The following is a 17,311-nucleotide window of genomic DNA, read 5'->3' on the forward strand; positions in this document are numbered from 1 at the left end:
TAAATCAGGAAGGTTTAACCTATAGAGAAAAACAAAACATTATAATGTAATCATACTCTAGCCCATTATTTTTAATGCTTATTTCTTCTAGATGATATGCACTTTTAGGATTACAATTGACCTATATACCACTCTCAAATTATTCTTCCTAAAGCTGAGTTCTATCTAATTATACTACATTAAAGAGCCATCCTTCATTGCATATCTTTATTGGCATCTAAAATGACAAAGCTTAACTAGAGTTAACTTCTGATCCTCAGTAAGCTTTCGGGATCAGAACTGGCATCCACTCTACATCTTTTTCTGGTCTTTTGGAATGGGGATGTAGCTCTGTAGAGGATCTACTTAGCACACACATTCCGTCTTTTACACTACAAAAAATACTAAATCCCCACATCTTAGAAAACAAATTCAAACTCCATAGTTTATCATTCACACCTACTTTCTTTTTCGTTGTCACTGGTCATGGAGGTGGTGGTGGTGATTATGTTGTTCCAGATAGAACTTTCTGTATAGCTGTCTTGGAACCCACTCTGTAGATAAGGCTGGCCTCAAACTTAAAAGATCTGCCTGCCTCTGCCTAACCAAGTGCTGGGATTAAAGGTGTGAGCCACAACCACCCAGCTCCCCCATCTTTTCTACCTCTGTCCCAGTATTTTCTTTGTACTTTTGAGAGAGCCTGCAAACTAACTGACATCCTTCAGATATGCTCTTCTACCTCCAAAAAGTTCTATCACTGCACACTGAAATTCTAGTCATTATGTGCACGTTTGACTAGTAGATCACAATTTGTTATCCTATAACATAGGACCATAAATATATTCACCACACAAGACTAGACAAAGCGATAACAGAGTTCTGTTGGATGTTCTTCAAAGAGCATTCTTTCATTTTTCAAGACAGGGTTTCTCTGTGTAGCCCTTGCTGTCCTCAACTCTGTAGATCAGGTTGTCCTCAAACTCAAAAAAATCTGCCTGCCTCTGCCTCCTAAGTTCCAGGATTTAAGGCATGCACCACCACTACCAGGCTTCCAAAGAACATTCTTAAAGACGTATCAAGATTTACTTTCATTTCAAGTGTATGCAAAAGTGCTTGTATGTGTGTCTGATACCTACAGAGGACAAAAACGAGGCGCTGGATCTCCTCAAACTGAAGTTATAAATGGTTTTGAGCTACCATATGGATGCTGGGAACCAAACCCTAGTACTCTTTTAAGAACAGCAAGTGCTCTAAACCACTGAGCCATCTCTCTCTAGCCCTGGGTATTTGTTTTTAGCCACAGTTCCTGGCTGGCCAGGAACTCACTATGCAGATCAGATTATCCTTGAACTCAAGAGATCCACCCGACTCTGCCTCCCACTACAAGGAACAGCCTTAGATTTATTCATTTTCAAAGACCATTCTGAAATCGCTTCATAAGAGACTAGAATACAATATAATTCATGTTTCCAATAATCCTGTATCAAATTGCAACATAGCTCATTCATTTCTTTTACCTTACAGTAGGAAGAGAACAAAATAAAAGTGTAAAAGGAAATCTAGCCTCTTGATTTTCCACCTTGTCTTTCTTCCTATGACATGTGCCCAATTTTCCAAGCCAAAATGAGTATCCAGACTCCCAATTCTAACACAAACTTCTCACCAATTCTGCCCTAACCCCCTCAGATTTTATCTGGGTTATTTGCACAGTCTCAGATCTATTTCTTTGTTCCACTGTCTTCCTACCTTCATTCATTCTAGATATCATCTTTGGTGACTGTCCCCAAACTGAATTTTATTTGACTCTCACTGTACCTGAGAGAAACTGTTAAATACAGTTGTCCCAAGGTATCTGCTAGGGATTAATTACTGGATGACTGGTTCCAGGAACCCAAATAACTACAAAACTTCCAGGATGTGCCTTATTAAAAGAAAAAAAAAAAATCACAAAATATCTTTATCATGGTTTAACCCATCTCCAGATGACTTCTAATCAAATAAAATATAAGTGCTATATGGTTGCCACAATACATCATTTGAAATCTTGGTATTTTCATAAGTCCAGCATCTAGCAAGTTAGGTCATACTCAGTCAACATTTATATGAATTCAAGAGGGAAAGCTGTGATAGTTCAAAAATAACTGGGCTGGAGAGATGGCTCAGTGGTTAAGAGCATTGACTGCTCTTTCAGAGATCTTGAATTCAATTCCCAGCAACCACATGGTGGCTCACAACCATTTGTACATAAAACAAATAAATAAATAAATCTTAAAAAAAATAAATAAAATAGAAGCTAGTTCCACCTTATCAGGAATATGAAAAAATTAATACCTAGGCTTCAAGTGGTGCAGGTGAAATCCAGAAAAAGCAGACTAAAAGACCCTTCCTACTATCCACAGGAACTGAGAATACCAGTTCCAGGATACCTTGAGATAAGAAGCAAAAGTCAAACCAAGTAAACATCAACAGGCATAATACCAAAATTCAGTTGTGCTGATAAGTGCCACACCCTGAACTAGTATATGAATTCACCCTCACCACTCTCAGACACTCTGCATGCACTGAAATGGTACCCTCAAGTCATCAGAGGTGTAGGCCTCTACTCTAATACTATGCAGAGGCAGACTGGAGCACACAATAATTTCCAAACTAGCCAAGGATACACAGCGAGGCTTTATCTCAAAAATATAAACAGATAATTTTTTCAGCCTTAAAAAGATATTGTAGCCCTTGATACTCAAGATCACTCAAAAAGGAAAATCTAGAGAACAAGAAACAGCTACTATGCAATATCTACATTATCTTAATTTTAGTACTTTCAAAATTGTTATAGCATATACTAGTTTTCTCCCCTCAATGCTGATGCCCCCATTCTCTCATTAAGACCTAATGATCTCCCTCATCCATATACATCACATAACCAGAAACTTCCACTTTAGTGTGTCCTGACCCTTTTCATCCAGTCTCCCCATTTTTACTACTTGCTTCCTAAGTATGTCACACAAGAACATGGGCTCCCACCGTATACAGAAGATGCTCTAACACTTGTATCCTCACACAGCCCGCACTGTGTATGACTTAGTGTGGACACGCTGTTGCCTTCTCTCAAACACCCTATTCAGCCTGACAGCCCTTATATCTTCTAACTTCAGCTCTAAGATCACTAACAACTCCTCCAAAGGTTCCTAGTCAAAATTAGATTCTTCCTAAGGATACACAAAATGTTTATATATTTCTAATTACCATATAACCTGCTATGTTTATTACTCTTTTGTCTTTCTCTCTGCACTACTACAAACTCACTCTGAATTGAATATTTTCAAATACTGTGTTTAAGTATAATTAGCTCATCTGTATAACACTTGTTTGGAAAAAATGTGAATTTGTTCCAACATGACTGACTTAATACTGAACAATCACTGCAAACTTCTCACTTGTTTATGTGCTATTTTAATCTGTGAAAAAAAATTAGACTAAGATAGAAAACTGCCCCAGGTGAACTGAGCTGTACAAAAATACGTAAGACAGGAGCACTAACCAGTAAGTCAGCTCCTTCTGTGTTGTGGACCGCACCCATTCAACTTCAGTGTCATAGTTTTCCAGACTTTCAGGTAACTCTCCTAGCAAATCAGAGTAATTTACAAGGACCAACCCTGTGGATGTGCAGCTCAAATAAAGCAGGTGCTTTTTGAGGGTAGGTGCACAGTTATGTAATACTGCTCTACTTCTTAGTCACTTAACATGAGAAATGCTTCCATTCTTATCAAGTTCCTGTACTCCAATTCCACTTCCTCCCAAGGCCTGTGATTTCCATATAAAACCTGTTACAGCAGCTTTCTTAAGAGTCCCACGCTTCTAAGTCTCAATATTCTACTTCCAGGAATTTAGAGGGAAAACTCATCTTCCCCTAGCATTTCACAAAATACTTACCATAGCCTAACCGTCAAGAGTATTCCTAAACAGCCTGGCTGCTTTGATTCCAGTGTGTGTGCTGGTTGACTGCTCCAATTAAACTCTCTAGCCTGTCTGAGCTCTAGGAAGCAAAGTCCACAAACCTCAAGTTTCATGCGTCTCATTTCAGGGCTTTCACTGTTTTGGCTGCTTTTCACATCTTCTAAAACTCCAACATTCTGAATTGGCATGACCCTATATTACAGAGTGATTGGGCAGTTTTCAAGCCCATCACAAAAGGAGCCACAGACACTATATCCAAGTCAAAAAAACAGTCACTACCTGTATTATTCCAAATATGACTTCAATTTTACTTGCATGGTCTTTATTCCCCCACACTGATGCCTAGTTATCTTTAAAACTTTATTTCTTGTTTAAAAAAAAAAAAACAGACTCTCCTTTGCTAAAAGGAAACAAAGCTCAGCAAAGTCCTTCAAAATCTAGGCTAGACAGACCTCTTGTACAGATGCTCTCAACTCACTCCCACTGTTCCAGTAACATCGTATGGTGGCTGACCTTACCCCCAAACCTGATACCTCAGTCTGATCACTGTCCCCTTTGTTTACAATGCTCCCCTTCTCCAACTTGGCAAGCTTCCACTCAGTGTCACTTTTCTTTAAACTGGCACCGCACCCTCATCCATAAGTTTCATCATTCTTCTGTTCCTTGAAGCACTTGTACACCATATTTCTATGCAGAACAGGAAGGCAGAACTGGACACAGTCATCTCTGGGTTCCCATCATCTATCTCAGGACTATCAAAAGCTATTCCTCAGGGTGCAATTCATCCAAAATATCCACATGGACAACAGAAAAGTAAAGCCCAAAGGGTAAGGCGGCCTGAATCAGCCTCTACCTTAGATTCAAATAATCATTCTTTCCTTCCTTCCTTCCTTCCTTAAACACCAAACTCTACTACACTCCACTGTACTCACAAGTACACGTTATACATATAGTTACACTTGGGTTTAGTCAACACTTTTCAAGTAGTGTTTATTAATCTCATTTCCTTGTAACACGGCCACCTTAGCCTGAATAAGAGGGACAGATAAGAAAAACTGTATATTGTGTAAAAGCTAAAAGGTTTAAAAAATTAACAGAACTTTCTTCTCCATGACAAAAGTATAGTGTGTGTGTGTGTATTATACATTTTTAGATGAAAATGTAGACATTTTCAGAGTGCTAAAACAGAAGCGTGAGCTTCCTAGCCAGTGGACCTTTCTCAGAACAGAGTTACATGTATACTGAAGATATTGATCTCTTACCATGTAAGGACCAAAGGATACTTCATTTACTCCAGTATGCCTTACATATGTCGTCCTTCTAGGATGCACTGAATGAAAAACTTAAACATGGTGCTGTACACCTTTAACCTCAGCATCCCAGAGGCAGAAACAGGAGGATCTGAGTTCAAGGTCAGCCTATTCTACAAAAAAAGGTTCCAGGCCAGCAGGAACTATATTTTAAGACCCATATTTTTGTTTTGTTTTGTTTTGTTTTAAAAAAAAGTTAACATGGGTTCAGTGGGATGTTTAAACATTAACCAAAATACTACGTGCATAGTGGGCAATTTCCTATAATGCCTTTATTTGCAGTCAGGACAAAGTTCCATATATCAACTTGTCTGTTCAAAACAAAACAAAACAAACAAAACAAAACAAAACAAACAAACAAAAAAAAAAAACCCTGAAATTTCCCAGCAGCCATAATACATCTGAAATTATACAAGGATTGTTCAAGAATTCTCCAGCCACACTAGAAAATGTCTGCCACATACTTTTTGTCTATGTTTGCAACACCCTGTGCACCTACTGAGAAATGGCTACACTGACATACTTTAAGTAATATCTACCCGTTAAAAACACTCCCCTTCCTTCTCCAAAACCCAAATACTTAGCAACTATATCACCCTTCATAACTGCAATATCCTGATCCTATCCTTAGAAACGGTGTCAGAGAATTAGACTAGACCACTGGCTCCGAGTTCATTTTAATTCTAAAATGTATTCTAAAACGCGCCAACTTCAAAAGACTGGCAGCAATTACAAAAAAAAGCAAACGATGCCTTGTTTTGAGCAGCATACAGAACGGTTGTGGAACGGTGGAGAAGTCTAGGGAAGTGTAGAAGAGACAGTGCTCGCACACACCGGATTGTTTTTTCATTTAGTCTCCAAAGTTAAAATTCCAAACACAGGCAGAGAAGAATTTAGACCTAGCAGGATCAGGCAATCTACCTGTAAAACAGGTTTACCTGTACTCAAATTGAGGCAAATTTAAACACAGTAACAAGTTGGCCCGTTCACAATGTCCTCACTTGCAGGAATAGTTAAAAGTAAAGAATTACAGTTGCTTATGAGCAGTCTCTAAAAACCGATGTCCGGGTAGAAAGAGTCGGGGGGCGGGGGGGGGGGGATATTTGTAAAAATGTTACCAAAGAAAATAACCACTGGCTTTGAAACATGAAAAGGCTAGGTCCGCTTTGGTTTAAACTAGGGAAAATTTTTCTTCGAGAAATTAGTACTTGAGTCCCGAGTCCAATAATCTCTACAGCTGATAATCACTTCTTTGGCCACGTAATCCGCCCCGCCCCTAACAATATCTGCGTTAAATTGACTTTAAACACTTTAGGAGGAAACGGGTGAGCATTAAGAGCGTCCACTGAGTGCCAAGTTCCACGCCGCACAGTGCGCCACCCCGCACAGCCACTTCTCCAAAGTTGCCACCGGTTCCTAGCTCCTAGTCCCCGCACACCAGCACCTCTCTTGGGGCGCGTGACCGGAGCCGGGGGTCCGAAAAGCCAGGGCTCACGCCACCGCCCTCGGTACGCCGCCACACTGCCGTCAATCAACACTCCTGCCCCCCCCCACCCTCCGACCCAGGCCGAGCCCCGGGACTCCGCGCGGGGGCGCGGCCCGGGGACCGACCGGACCGCGATCGCTGTGTCAAGGAGGGGGACGGACAGACGTCACTCGGAGAGCTACTAAGTTGTGCGCGAGTGCGCGCTCGGGGTCCCCAGGGCACGACCCCTGGGGGATGGGGGAGCGCAGGCGGCAGAGCCTCGGCGGGACGTCGCTCGGGCCCGTCGCGCTCACCTCTCGAGCTGCGCCGCCTTCCTCCGCCGCTGCCGCCGCCTCCTCCCGGTGAGTGCAGCGGGGTCTGCCCTGTGGAACCACCATACCAGTCCCGCCCGCTGCTGCAGCGCCGCCGCCGCCACTCCTCAGCCGCCTCAGCCGCCGCTCTTTGTTCCCCCTCCTCAGCCGCCGCTCCTCAGCCGCCCGCCTCGGCCGCCCGGACCCCACGAGCCGCCGCTACGCTCTGCCGCCCTCTCGGACCCCGGCCTCGCCCTCCTCGCCGCGCCGGCCGCCGCCTTCGCCTCCGCGCCGTCGACGCCGCCGCCACCGACGCCGACGCCTCCTCTTCCGCGCCCCCCTCGTTTTCATTGAAAGCAAACAAGCATCATGGCGGCGGCCGCCGTCCCCCTCCCACCCCAGCCAGCGAGCGCCCCGCTCACCGCCGTCTCTCCAACATCCCGGCTTCCTATTGGCTGACGCTGCTGGACGCGACCATCCCGCGTCGGGTGGGGGGGTGACTCCTCGCAGCTCGACGCTTTAGCCCCGTCTACGTTCCCCCGCGTCTCAGAGTAGTGAGCCGGCCCGGCGCGCTCCTGCCCGCCCTCCCAGCCTCTCTTCCCGCTCTCTCTGCGCCTATGCTTCTCCGCGCCTTCTATTTCCTCTCCTAAAGCTGTTCTTCCACGGTTCAGTTGCTCCTTTTCTTTCTCGTCCACTTTTATATCCACTTTACCATTGATTTTCCCCCTCCTCTTGATTCACTTTTTTCTTCCTTGGCCTGTCAATCACAGATAAAATTCTCAGTCGGTTAACCCTGTCCAGTATCTTGATCTGCCGAGAGACAAAACTTTAAATTTTCAATAGTCAACTATTGTTCCTGCCCTAACTATGCAGAAAAAAAAAATTAACAGGCAGTTTTTGATAATGGAGTCCTAATTTAAGTAACGAATCATAGCTGCATTCAAAGGCTAACACAGTCTATTCATGACAAACTGTGTTTTCAGGTAAACTGGAAAAGGAATGGGCTGATTAATGATACTAACATCAGGAAAAAGTAGCTGACTGGTATTCTGGACACAGGGATTAATCCAGCTCCACCTTGTCGAGTCATAGTGTATGGGCAAGAGTAACACCCAACAGACTTAAAATACACCGGCACTATAGACTGACGGGTTCAGCGTGAAGGAAAAGAGCTGCCCCTACCTCCATGGGGCAGATCAGCCCAAAAGCTGAGCGTGAAATGGTTTCCAGGAACTAACAAGGAAAAAATAAGTGCATGTCTCTCACAGAAGTCCATCAGGAATGAGTTCCAGGATGTGGGAACTGCAAGGCTGTTGCCTAAGGCAGGAGAGAACTGGGCAAGCAAAACACTGAGGGACAAAAGGCCTTCCAAGAACCAGATGTTCTGTTCAAGGCAGTTTGTGTTTGCCTGGCCCCAGCATTGCCTTGAGATCACCCACTGCCTACCGTTTGCCAGGATAGCAGTGTCAGTCTAGGCTTCTGGTGCCATGAGACACTGGAAAAGTTAAGGCAATGGAAACACCCATCATACGTGAGGAATTAGTAAGGACAGGCGCAGATGATCTACCTGAAGATATATGAGCTACCTGAAGCCCTGACCTATGCAGGTCAATCAGTGCCTATTTTATACAAAGAGTACAACCAGGCTGAGGGGCCAAGGGTGTAGACATCCTGCTGGGCTGTTCCCATTCCAGTGCTGTGCCCTGGGAACCTGTGCTCCAGCCTAGAGAAGAGGGTGTCTTTTTGCAACTCATCTGCCCAAGGGGAGCTGCACTTTTGAGAGTGACTGTAGGCCTCCAGAGGAGCCTCGTTATGTAACAAAAAACCTTAGCCTCATTAAGCAACAATTCTATTATAATTCAGAAGTCAGATACTTAGACAGTTCTACTGGTCTCACTTGTGGTCTTTCATGCCAGTGCCTCACAGAGGTGTTGAATGATGGATATCTGGCACATTTGTATCCCTTAACCAAGCTCCTCCATCTATGTTGGGAGTGCTTCCTTTTACCTTTGTGGATGATCTTCTCCAGTTGGAGGTCATTCTGGATCACTATCCGGGCAACTCAGGGATCTAAGGGAAAAGAAAAAGAGTCACTCAAGTCTTCTTTCTCTGTATTCCATTCGCCAGGCACGCACAAGCACAGCGTGGATTTAAGAGAGGAGACAAGCCAAGGAGCAGTTGTGCACGCACATAGCCCGGTGCACCTATTCAGCACCATTGAGGTAGACTAGCCCTGCAAAGACTGGGGTCCCCAAGAATGCATGGTATTGCTCAAATTGATTGCATTAACGATTGTCTGATCAAGCCAATCCTGGCAAACTGAACTGCCAAAGAACCAGAGCGCTTTATTATAGAAGGTCCATGGTTTTATAAGGGAAAGACAAGCCATACCAGAGAGCATGAAATATGGACCCGGGGTAGTTATTCGATTCTGAAAATCCTCTGCTAAGGTGGAGGCTTGGTGTCCGAGGAGCACCGCTGACAACCTGAGTCCCTTATCCGTGTGTGCTAAGGACAGTAATATATCCTTGCCATCCACCTCTCTTTCTCTGGGCTCAGCCCCACAGTTTTCTTCAGTTAGAATGTGGTATTATAAAGTTACAGGTCCCCATCAATCGTCTTCACAGTATTTTGTTATCTTTAGGTCTAGTGTATTAGATTTCATTTGATTCAAAATTCAGTTCAAACAGCTTTAAGGAATAAGAAAATGAGAAAGGAAATTAGTTGGCTCAAATAGCTTTGAAGGCCAGGAAAAGTATACCATTCAAGTGTGACTTGATCTGGGGACTGAGGACATTCTAAGATCTAGTCTCATCCATGGTGACCACGTCATCAGAAGCCATATTGAATCAAAGCAGATGTTAACTTCTACAGGGTTTAAGACCAGCAAGAAAATGAGAGTTTGTCGTCTTGGGCCTGACTTCATTTCTATTTCTGAACTAAATACCATCTTCAGGAGAATCTCTTACCCTGACCAGAAAGAAATCACATTCCATCCCCATACCCCCATGTAATTGGGCTGGATTCAGAAGAAATGGAGAGAATTGGGGTGAGAGGTGAGATGATGCTGTTGGGAAAGAGAAACAGAAGCAGAATGGCAGGAAGCCACAGAAACCTAAAGTTTATTCTCTCTCCAGTCTCCTACATTCAGAGGCCCCTGCTAGCCTCTTCTCTTCTCAACGTGTCTGATTTGTCCCGGTTTCAATCCTGCCGGGTAGAATTGAGAGATGTCTGGAAGTCTTCTAAACCAGAAAACAGGTCTTCTGCTCTGAGCTCAACATGCTCCCTGAAGACTCACCTCAGAGGATCAACAAGAACCGGACGAGGCAGCAGGTCTGTTTCTGTTTTGACCTATGTATCATGGTTTCAAAGAATTAAGCTAATTTTCAATTGCTATACAAAAATTACTAGGGACTTGGAGGGCACCTCAAGTGTGCGTCACCTGACTATTATAAACAAGGCTCTGGCTTGGCTCCTCACGAGAAGAAATAAGAAAGAAAAAGTGTCAGTCATGAATTTGGGAGTAACTTAAAAAGCAGAAAAGCATGAAGAAGAAAGTGTGCCTCACCCTGGTTCCCACCCCAACCGCACCCCCTAAAAGCTAAGCATTTGGATTTGGACTTCTGGTAAACCTCAAGCTTACTTGCCAGATAAAAGTATTTACTCCCAGGATGAGAAGTACTGAAGTGTCCTAACTACTAAAGGTTTCATGCCCTAAAGTTTAATGCATGTTCTGAGAATGTCTTGAAACAAGGCAAGTTTTAAAGTTAGGCAAATCACATTCCAAATAACATTCCTGGTACATTTTTGTTTCACTAACAGATACCTACCAATTCAGGCTAGTAAACCTGTAAATTTTTGGCAGCGGGTGCATCTGGAGGGGGCAGGTGGGGAGATCATGGCTCAGTGGGTAAGAGCACTTCCTTGTGCAAGCATGAAGACACCCCATCATCTTTCTGACCTCTTCATAAATGCACATTTATGTGTTTTCGGAAACTTTGGCCCCAGCAACGAGCAGGTGATTTGGTGTCAGTTTTGATGTGTAGGGCAGAGGGGTTTGGGCAATGCTGGAAAAGCCCAGAGATTCCTTCCACCTCAAATGTAAGCTACCAACGCCTACAAGTGATTAATCACCGATCCTCCCCTGGGTGAAGAGCACTGTCCGTTACATTGCTCCTTATTATAAGATACGAGGTGTTAGAGAGATGGCAGGAACCAAACTGAAAGTCTGTAAAGTGAATTGCAGAGAATTCTCAAAACTAATCCTGTATCCTGTGATGATTAATTTTGCTTGTCACCTTGGTTGGATCTAGAATCAATTAAATGGCAGGTCTTTTCAAGGGTACTCTTTTTTTTTTTTTTAACTTCTAATTGTTTTAAGACAGGGTCTCACTATGTAGTCCTGGATGGCTTGGAATTCACTATGCAGACCAAATTATATATAAATAAAAAGGTTTCCCAGAGGCATCAGTTCATGGTTGCTTCCTCTTGTTGCCTTTGTGCTAGAAGCAAGACAAAGGACACTTGGTGGTAGGAATATAGAGAGACGAGAGCTACTCGGCCATGCTGAGCGGTAAGTGGAGAAAGAGACAGGAAGGCATAGGGGTTGTAATAGCCTTCTCGTGCACGCCTTCAATGACCTAACTTCCTCCCACTAGGCCCTACCTCCTAAAGGACTCCCCTCCTCCCAACTACACCACAGCTTGCTGACCAAGTCGTTCATATGTGGGGCTTTTGGTGATTGTACATGTTCCAACCTATCACACCTGAGATATCGTTGGACTCTGACTCAAGAAGGCCATTACCAGATGTGGCCCTTCAATATTGTTCAGAACCACAAGCTGAAGAAAACACTGCCCCTTTATAGCTTATTCAGTCTGTAGTTTCTTTTGTTTTAAAGGTTTATTTATTTATTATAACAGTATACCGTAGCTGTCTTCAGACACACCAGAAGAGGGCATCAGATCCCATTACAGATGGTTGTGAGCCACCATGTGGTTGCTGGGATTTGAACTCAGGACCTCGGGAAGAGCAGTCAGCGCTCTTAACCACTGAGCCATCTCTCCAGCCCCCAGTCTGTAGTTTTATACATTAGCAAAAGAAAAAGAGTCTAGAACAGTGTGTTAGTGTTGTAAATTTGACCAAATCCCGCATCACTCTAGAGATGGGCCTCTAGGCAGGCCAATGGATTACCTTGATCAGGCTAAGACTTGACCGCTGTGGGTAGTACCATTCCTTCTTGGGATCCTGGACTCTATAAATGGAAAGGGAGGCTGGGTAACGCCACACATTCATCTGTCGCTCTCTGCTTCTTAACTACAGATGCACCGTGACCAGCTGTCTCAAGCCCCCGATGCAGCAACTTCCCTACAATAACCGATGGTAACCCGGAACTGGGAGTGGAACTATTTTCTCAACAGCAGGAGAAACTAAGCACAGGGAACAAGTCCCAGGAGGGCGAGCAGCACCCCTGACCATCACCAGAGGAAATTCAAACAAAGCGTTTTCATTTCCTATCCGTTTGTTCGGAAGATCAGTTTTTCCTCTTCAAGTTAATACTGTTTCCTTTACTAAAGTAAGATTCTTATTGTGTAAAAATTAACCACTTCAGAACATATAATTCAGTAGCGTTCAGTGCACTTGCAATACTGTAAACCCACCTCTCTCCGGTTATAAAGTATTTTCATCCCATATCAGAGCACATTGGAGATGTCGTGAGATACCACTTTAACTCGCTTACTGCTGTGAAACAACAGACATCAGACTCACCGGATCTTGTTATCGAGTGCACTATTTCAATGCATAACTAGGGGATGGAGAGGTGGGTCCGTGGTTAAGAACACTTATTGATCTTCCAGACGACTAGGGTTCGTATGTAAATGACTGCAATAGAACAGAGAGGGTTTTGTTTTGGTTCTTTGTCTTTGCGCGCGTGCATGTAATGGTGTATCAGACGCATGTGTTTGTGTGTGTGAGTGTGGGCTTGAGATTGCCATAGCATGATCCAGAGGTCGGAGGACACCTCTAGCATTGGGTCTTTCCTTCCACCTTGTCTGAGGTAGGGCAGGGTATCTTTTTTGTCCTCTGCTGTGTATGCCAGACTAACTGGTCCATGAGCATCTGGGGATTCTCTTGTCTTTGTCCTTCTTGCAGTAGAACCACTTTCATTATAGAATCACATTACTGCATGCAGATTTTATGTGGCTATAGGTCCTTCTGCCTTCCAGATAAGCCCTTCACTCCCTGAGCCCTCCCCTGGCCTTTTCTTTCTTTCTTTTTTTTTTTTTTACTCTAAGACAGTGTCTCCTGTATCCCACACTGACTGTGGATTTGCTACATAGCCAAAGATTCCCTTGGACTTCTTTACGTTTACCATTTGCTTGGTTTAGACAGGGTCTCATTATGTGGCTGGCCTGAAATTGGTTATGTAGGCTGGGATTAAAGGAATGCACCAGCACACCTGACTTAATTTTAATTATGTTCATGAGAGAGAGTGAGAGAAAGAGAGGGGAGGGTTGTATATATGAATACATAAGCCTACAGAGTCCAGAAGAGGACATCAGATCCCCTGGGGCTGAAGTTACAGGTGGTTGTGAGCCACACCTAACATGGGTACTGGGAATTGAACTTGGGTCATCTAGAAGAGCTATTTATGGTCGTAACCACTGAACCATCTCTCTAGGCCTCTTCATTTTATTATTAATTTTAATCACATTTTTATTTATTTTATGGGGGGTTGCCATGTCACATGTGTGGAGGTCATAGGACAACGTGAGTGTATTCGTTCTCTTCTATTATATGGGACCCAGGGATTGAACTCAGATCATCAGGCTGGGCAGTAAGTGTCTTTACCAATTGAACAGTCTCACAGGCCGGGACCTTGAGCACTCGATCCTCCTGACTTCCTCCCGAGCTCAGCTCATAGGCATGCAGCACCACTGGCTTGTGTGGTCCCAGGTATCAAACTCAGAACCTTACACATGCTAGGCATGATAACTAATCTCAGCTGCCAGCTTGGCTTCATCTGGAAATAACTAAAATCCAAGGTTGGGCACCCAGGGGATTTTGTTGATTGGATCATTTGAAGTGGAAAGACTTACTCTAAAATCTGGATCATTTGAGGTCAGAAGACACACCCTAAATCTGGGCCACACTTTGGTGGCAGCTTATATAAAGGGCATGGAAGAATGAAATTTTGGGGTTTTGTTTTTGCCTGCTTGCCCTCATTCCCGCTGGCAAGTTCATCTAACCTGCTGCTTCTTCTCTAGTAGTAGAACCTACTTCAGGATTCCAAAGAAGACTGAGATTCAGGAGGGCTGGAGAGAGCTTGGCAGTTAAGAGTAATTGTTCCTGCAGAGGATTCTCAGTATCCACATGGACTCACAACTGTCTGTAACTCCAGGATCAGAGGATCTGATGCCCTCTTCTGACCTCCTTGGGTACGAGGCACGCACATGGTACAGAGACAAGCCAAACACTCATACACATAATTAAATAAATCTTTAATGCATTCTTTCACTCACTCACTCATTCATTCATTCCATCCATTCATTCAATCAGTTCCTCTACAGAGCCCTGACTAATGCACTAATCGTGTATACACTTACTCAACTAAGCTACTACCTCCCCTGCCCACAGACACAGAGTTTCTCTCATAAGTGTTTTATCACAAATACATATCTTCAGCTTTTCTGCTTAAGTTGATACAGTCATAGGACTTTTCCTGTTGATCTTCAGATACTGAAACACCTTGTATAACTGGGATGGATCCCTGTCAGTGGAAGAATGTCATCCTCTTTGTACATTCTTAGATTTGATCTGCCAATGTTTTCATGCGTTTATTTACATAAGTTAGGAGAGATAGGGATTCATGGTTTTCTTTCTTGTGCTATCTTTAGATGAGAGTACAACTGGCCCATAAAACCAGTGAAGTGGCCCCTCTTCTATTTGAAGGAACAAATCTTATATTTGGCGAAGTACTCCATTTCAGCCTGGGCCTCCTTTATCTTTCCCCATCTGTTCCCTTTCCTTACTCTGACAGTTTTTGTTGCTGTGGCGAAGTCACATGAAGTAACTTATGGTGGCTCATGGTTTCAAAGGCTTCAGTACATGGCTACTGGACCCATCACTTTGGGCCTGGCATGAAGCAGAGACCATGAGCATGTGGAAGAGGAACTCATCCACCTAATGGTGGCTAAGAAGAGAGAAAGCAGAGTAAGGGAACAAGATACATCTTCCTCGGGCACAACCTACTGACCTATGTCCTCTAACTGGGCTCCACCTCCAAACACATCGAGACTTCACATCGAGAATCCATGAAAGAAAAACCAATTGCTTTGACCAGAGTCCTTAGGATCAAATTATTTCCCAGAAGCCTATTAGCCACCAAACCCCCATTGTAGAAGCCTGTGGGGGGACATATATTCAAACTCTTTTTTAAAAGATTTTATTTATTTTATGTATGTAGGTACACCATCACTGTCTTCAGACACATCAGAAGAGGGCATCAGATCTCATTACAGATGGTTGTGAGCCACCATGTGGTTGCTGGGATTTGAACTCAGGACCTCTGGAAGAGCTGTCAGTGCTCTTAACCGCTGAGCCATCTCTCTAGCCCCATATTCAAACTCTTAACAGTTTTATTTGTGTCTTATAGGTAACATATAGTTGAACTGTGGTTTTTTTTGTTTGTTTGTTTGTTTTTTATTCATTTTATATATGATGAGTACATTGTCACTGTCTCCAGGCACACCAGAAGAGGGAATCGGATCTCTTTACAGATGGTTGTGAGCCACCATGTGGTTGCTGGGAATTGAACTCAGGACCTCTGGAAGAGCAGTTGGGTGCTCTTAACCGCTGAGCCATCTCTCCAGCCCCTGAACTGTGTTTTTTTTAACCCATCATTCTTTCTCTTTTCAAGATTTATTTCATTTTTCTAAGTGTGTGTGTGTGTGTGTGTGTGTGTGTGTGTGTGTGTGTGTGTGTGTGTGTGATTGGCCGCGTGCATGTGAATGCAGATGCCCAGAGATCAGAGACACTGGATCCCCCTGGAACTGCCTGACAAGGAGGCTGGGAACTGAATCTGGGTCCTCTGTAAGAGCAGTGCACACTCTTAACCACTGAGGCCTCTGCCAGCCCCCAGACTACTTCATCTAGCACAACCATTGAAGTGCTACGACTAAGTCAGTCATTTAAACGTTTGGGTTTTGCATTTTTCTTGTTTGCTCTGTGTGTCAGCCTATTTTTTGTCTGTTTTGTTTTGTTTTGCTTTCCCAGGACTCCCTATTGGCCGCTTGGCCTTCCTTGTGTTTCCCTAAAGTTGCAGTTGTACCCCATTGTAGTTTTCTTGTGCTGTATCATACCCATAAACAGCTTATCACAACCTACTGCCGCCGTTTTGTCCTCTATATCCTTTGTCCTGTGGGGTGCTAGAGGAGGAATTAGAGGCTTTTCGGGTACTAGATAAATGGTCTACCAACGAGCCACACCATCCTACCTTAACCATAAAACATGAGTAAGAGAACTCATGTGGGGAAGAGTCTGTTACATTTAAGTCAGTTTACCCACCTCATTGTGTTTTCCTCTTAGAAGGGTCAGCTACCATTTTCTTCAGTTCTGGAGAGCTTCCCTTAGCCATTCTTTTAAGGAAGGTCTGCCAATGAGGGGGATCCTGCAGGTGTCCAGGCAGCAAAGCCAACCCACGAAGAGATGAGAATGAAAGCTTGGTTCACATTGACTTTGTCAACCTGGATCAGACTTCAGGGAGTCCAATGCCAGGCAGTTCATTGTCAGCATATTTAAAAACACAGTGCAATCTGGAAAAAAATGTCCAGGCAACAGTCATTCCCATTCCAGGTTTCCAGGCAACAATCATTCCAATTCCAGGTGCTCAATAAAGCTTGAGGTGTGACTACTTAGAAACTCATTTGCAAAGTACACGTGACCAAGACAGTGGGTTCTATAGCTAAAGGGCCTGGAATCTAGTGTGCTCTCTGACTGAGTTAGCTTAGAGGTCAACAGGTTATAAAGTACATGTGTCATCCCCCCTAAGGATGTTTCTTATTAACTGAGAGCTAGGGAGCAAGAGTCTGGGATAAACATTGTAGGGGATTTGGGTGAGGTCTGCCTCTATAGCAAAAGGTAGGTGAGCTCTGCCTCCACAGACAGGCAAAGGGTCACCAGATCATTAACAATATTTACTCCCAGCCCTCTGGGTGGGAAAAAAAAGGTATGTTTACCTCCTCCATTGTGGAGTGGCCCCTGTGTGTTCAACATTCCTGGTTCTCTGGAGC

The 17,311-nt window shown here is 43.9% G+C and overlaps 2 protein-coding genes across 8 annotated transcripts in view; one reads left to right on the top strand and one right to left on the bottom strand.

The window, feature by feature from the left end:
• The window catches only part of Cnot6 (CCR4-NOT transcription complex, subunit 6), a 52,275-nt gene extending 35,432 nt beyond the window's left edge, over window positions 1-16,843 (bottom strand). For 2 of the 7 annotated variants that reach the window (NR_172026.1, NM_001393878.1), the window contains exons 1-2: window positions 16,587-16,803; window positions 9,027-9,089 (exon numbers count right to left, since the gene is read on the bottom strand). The gene's annotated coding sequence lies outside the window, so the exon portion shown is untranslated. Of the gene's footprint in view, window positions 1-7,022; window positions 7,157-9,026; window positions 9,090-12,212; window positions 12,274-12,788; window positions 12,903-16,586 lie in introns of those variants that run through there. The other 5 variants (XM_039085376.1, XM_039085374.1, XM_063268577.1 and 2 more) reach the window with 4 other exon arrangements.
• Cnot6l2 (CCR4-NOT transcription complex, subunit 6 like 2) lies at window positions 5,445-16,405 on the top strand. Its single transcript, XM_063270031.1, has 3 exons — window positions 5,445-5,453; window positions 6,671-11,592; window positions 12,342-16,405. Exons 1-2 carry the CDS (start codon window positions 5,445-5,447, stop codon window positions 7,517-7,519), a joined length of 858 nt encoding a protein of 285 aa, XP_063126101.1. The 3' UTR covers window positions 7,520-11,592; window positions 12,342-16,405.
• Window positions 16,844-17,311: the final 468 nt, after the last annotated feature.

The sequence above is a fragment of the Rattus norvegicus genome, chromosome 10 (genome assembly GCF_036323735.1).
Source record: "Rattus norvegicus strain BN/NHsdMcwi chromosome 10, GRCr8, whole genome shotgun sequence".
Taxonomy (NCBI): Eukaryota; Metazoa; Chordata; class Mammalia; order Rodentia; family Muridae; genus Rattus; species Rattus norvegicus.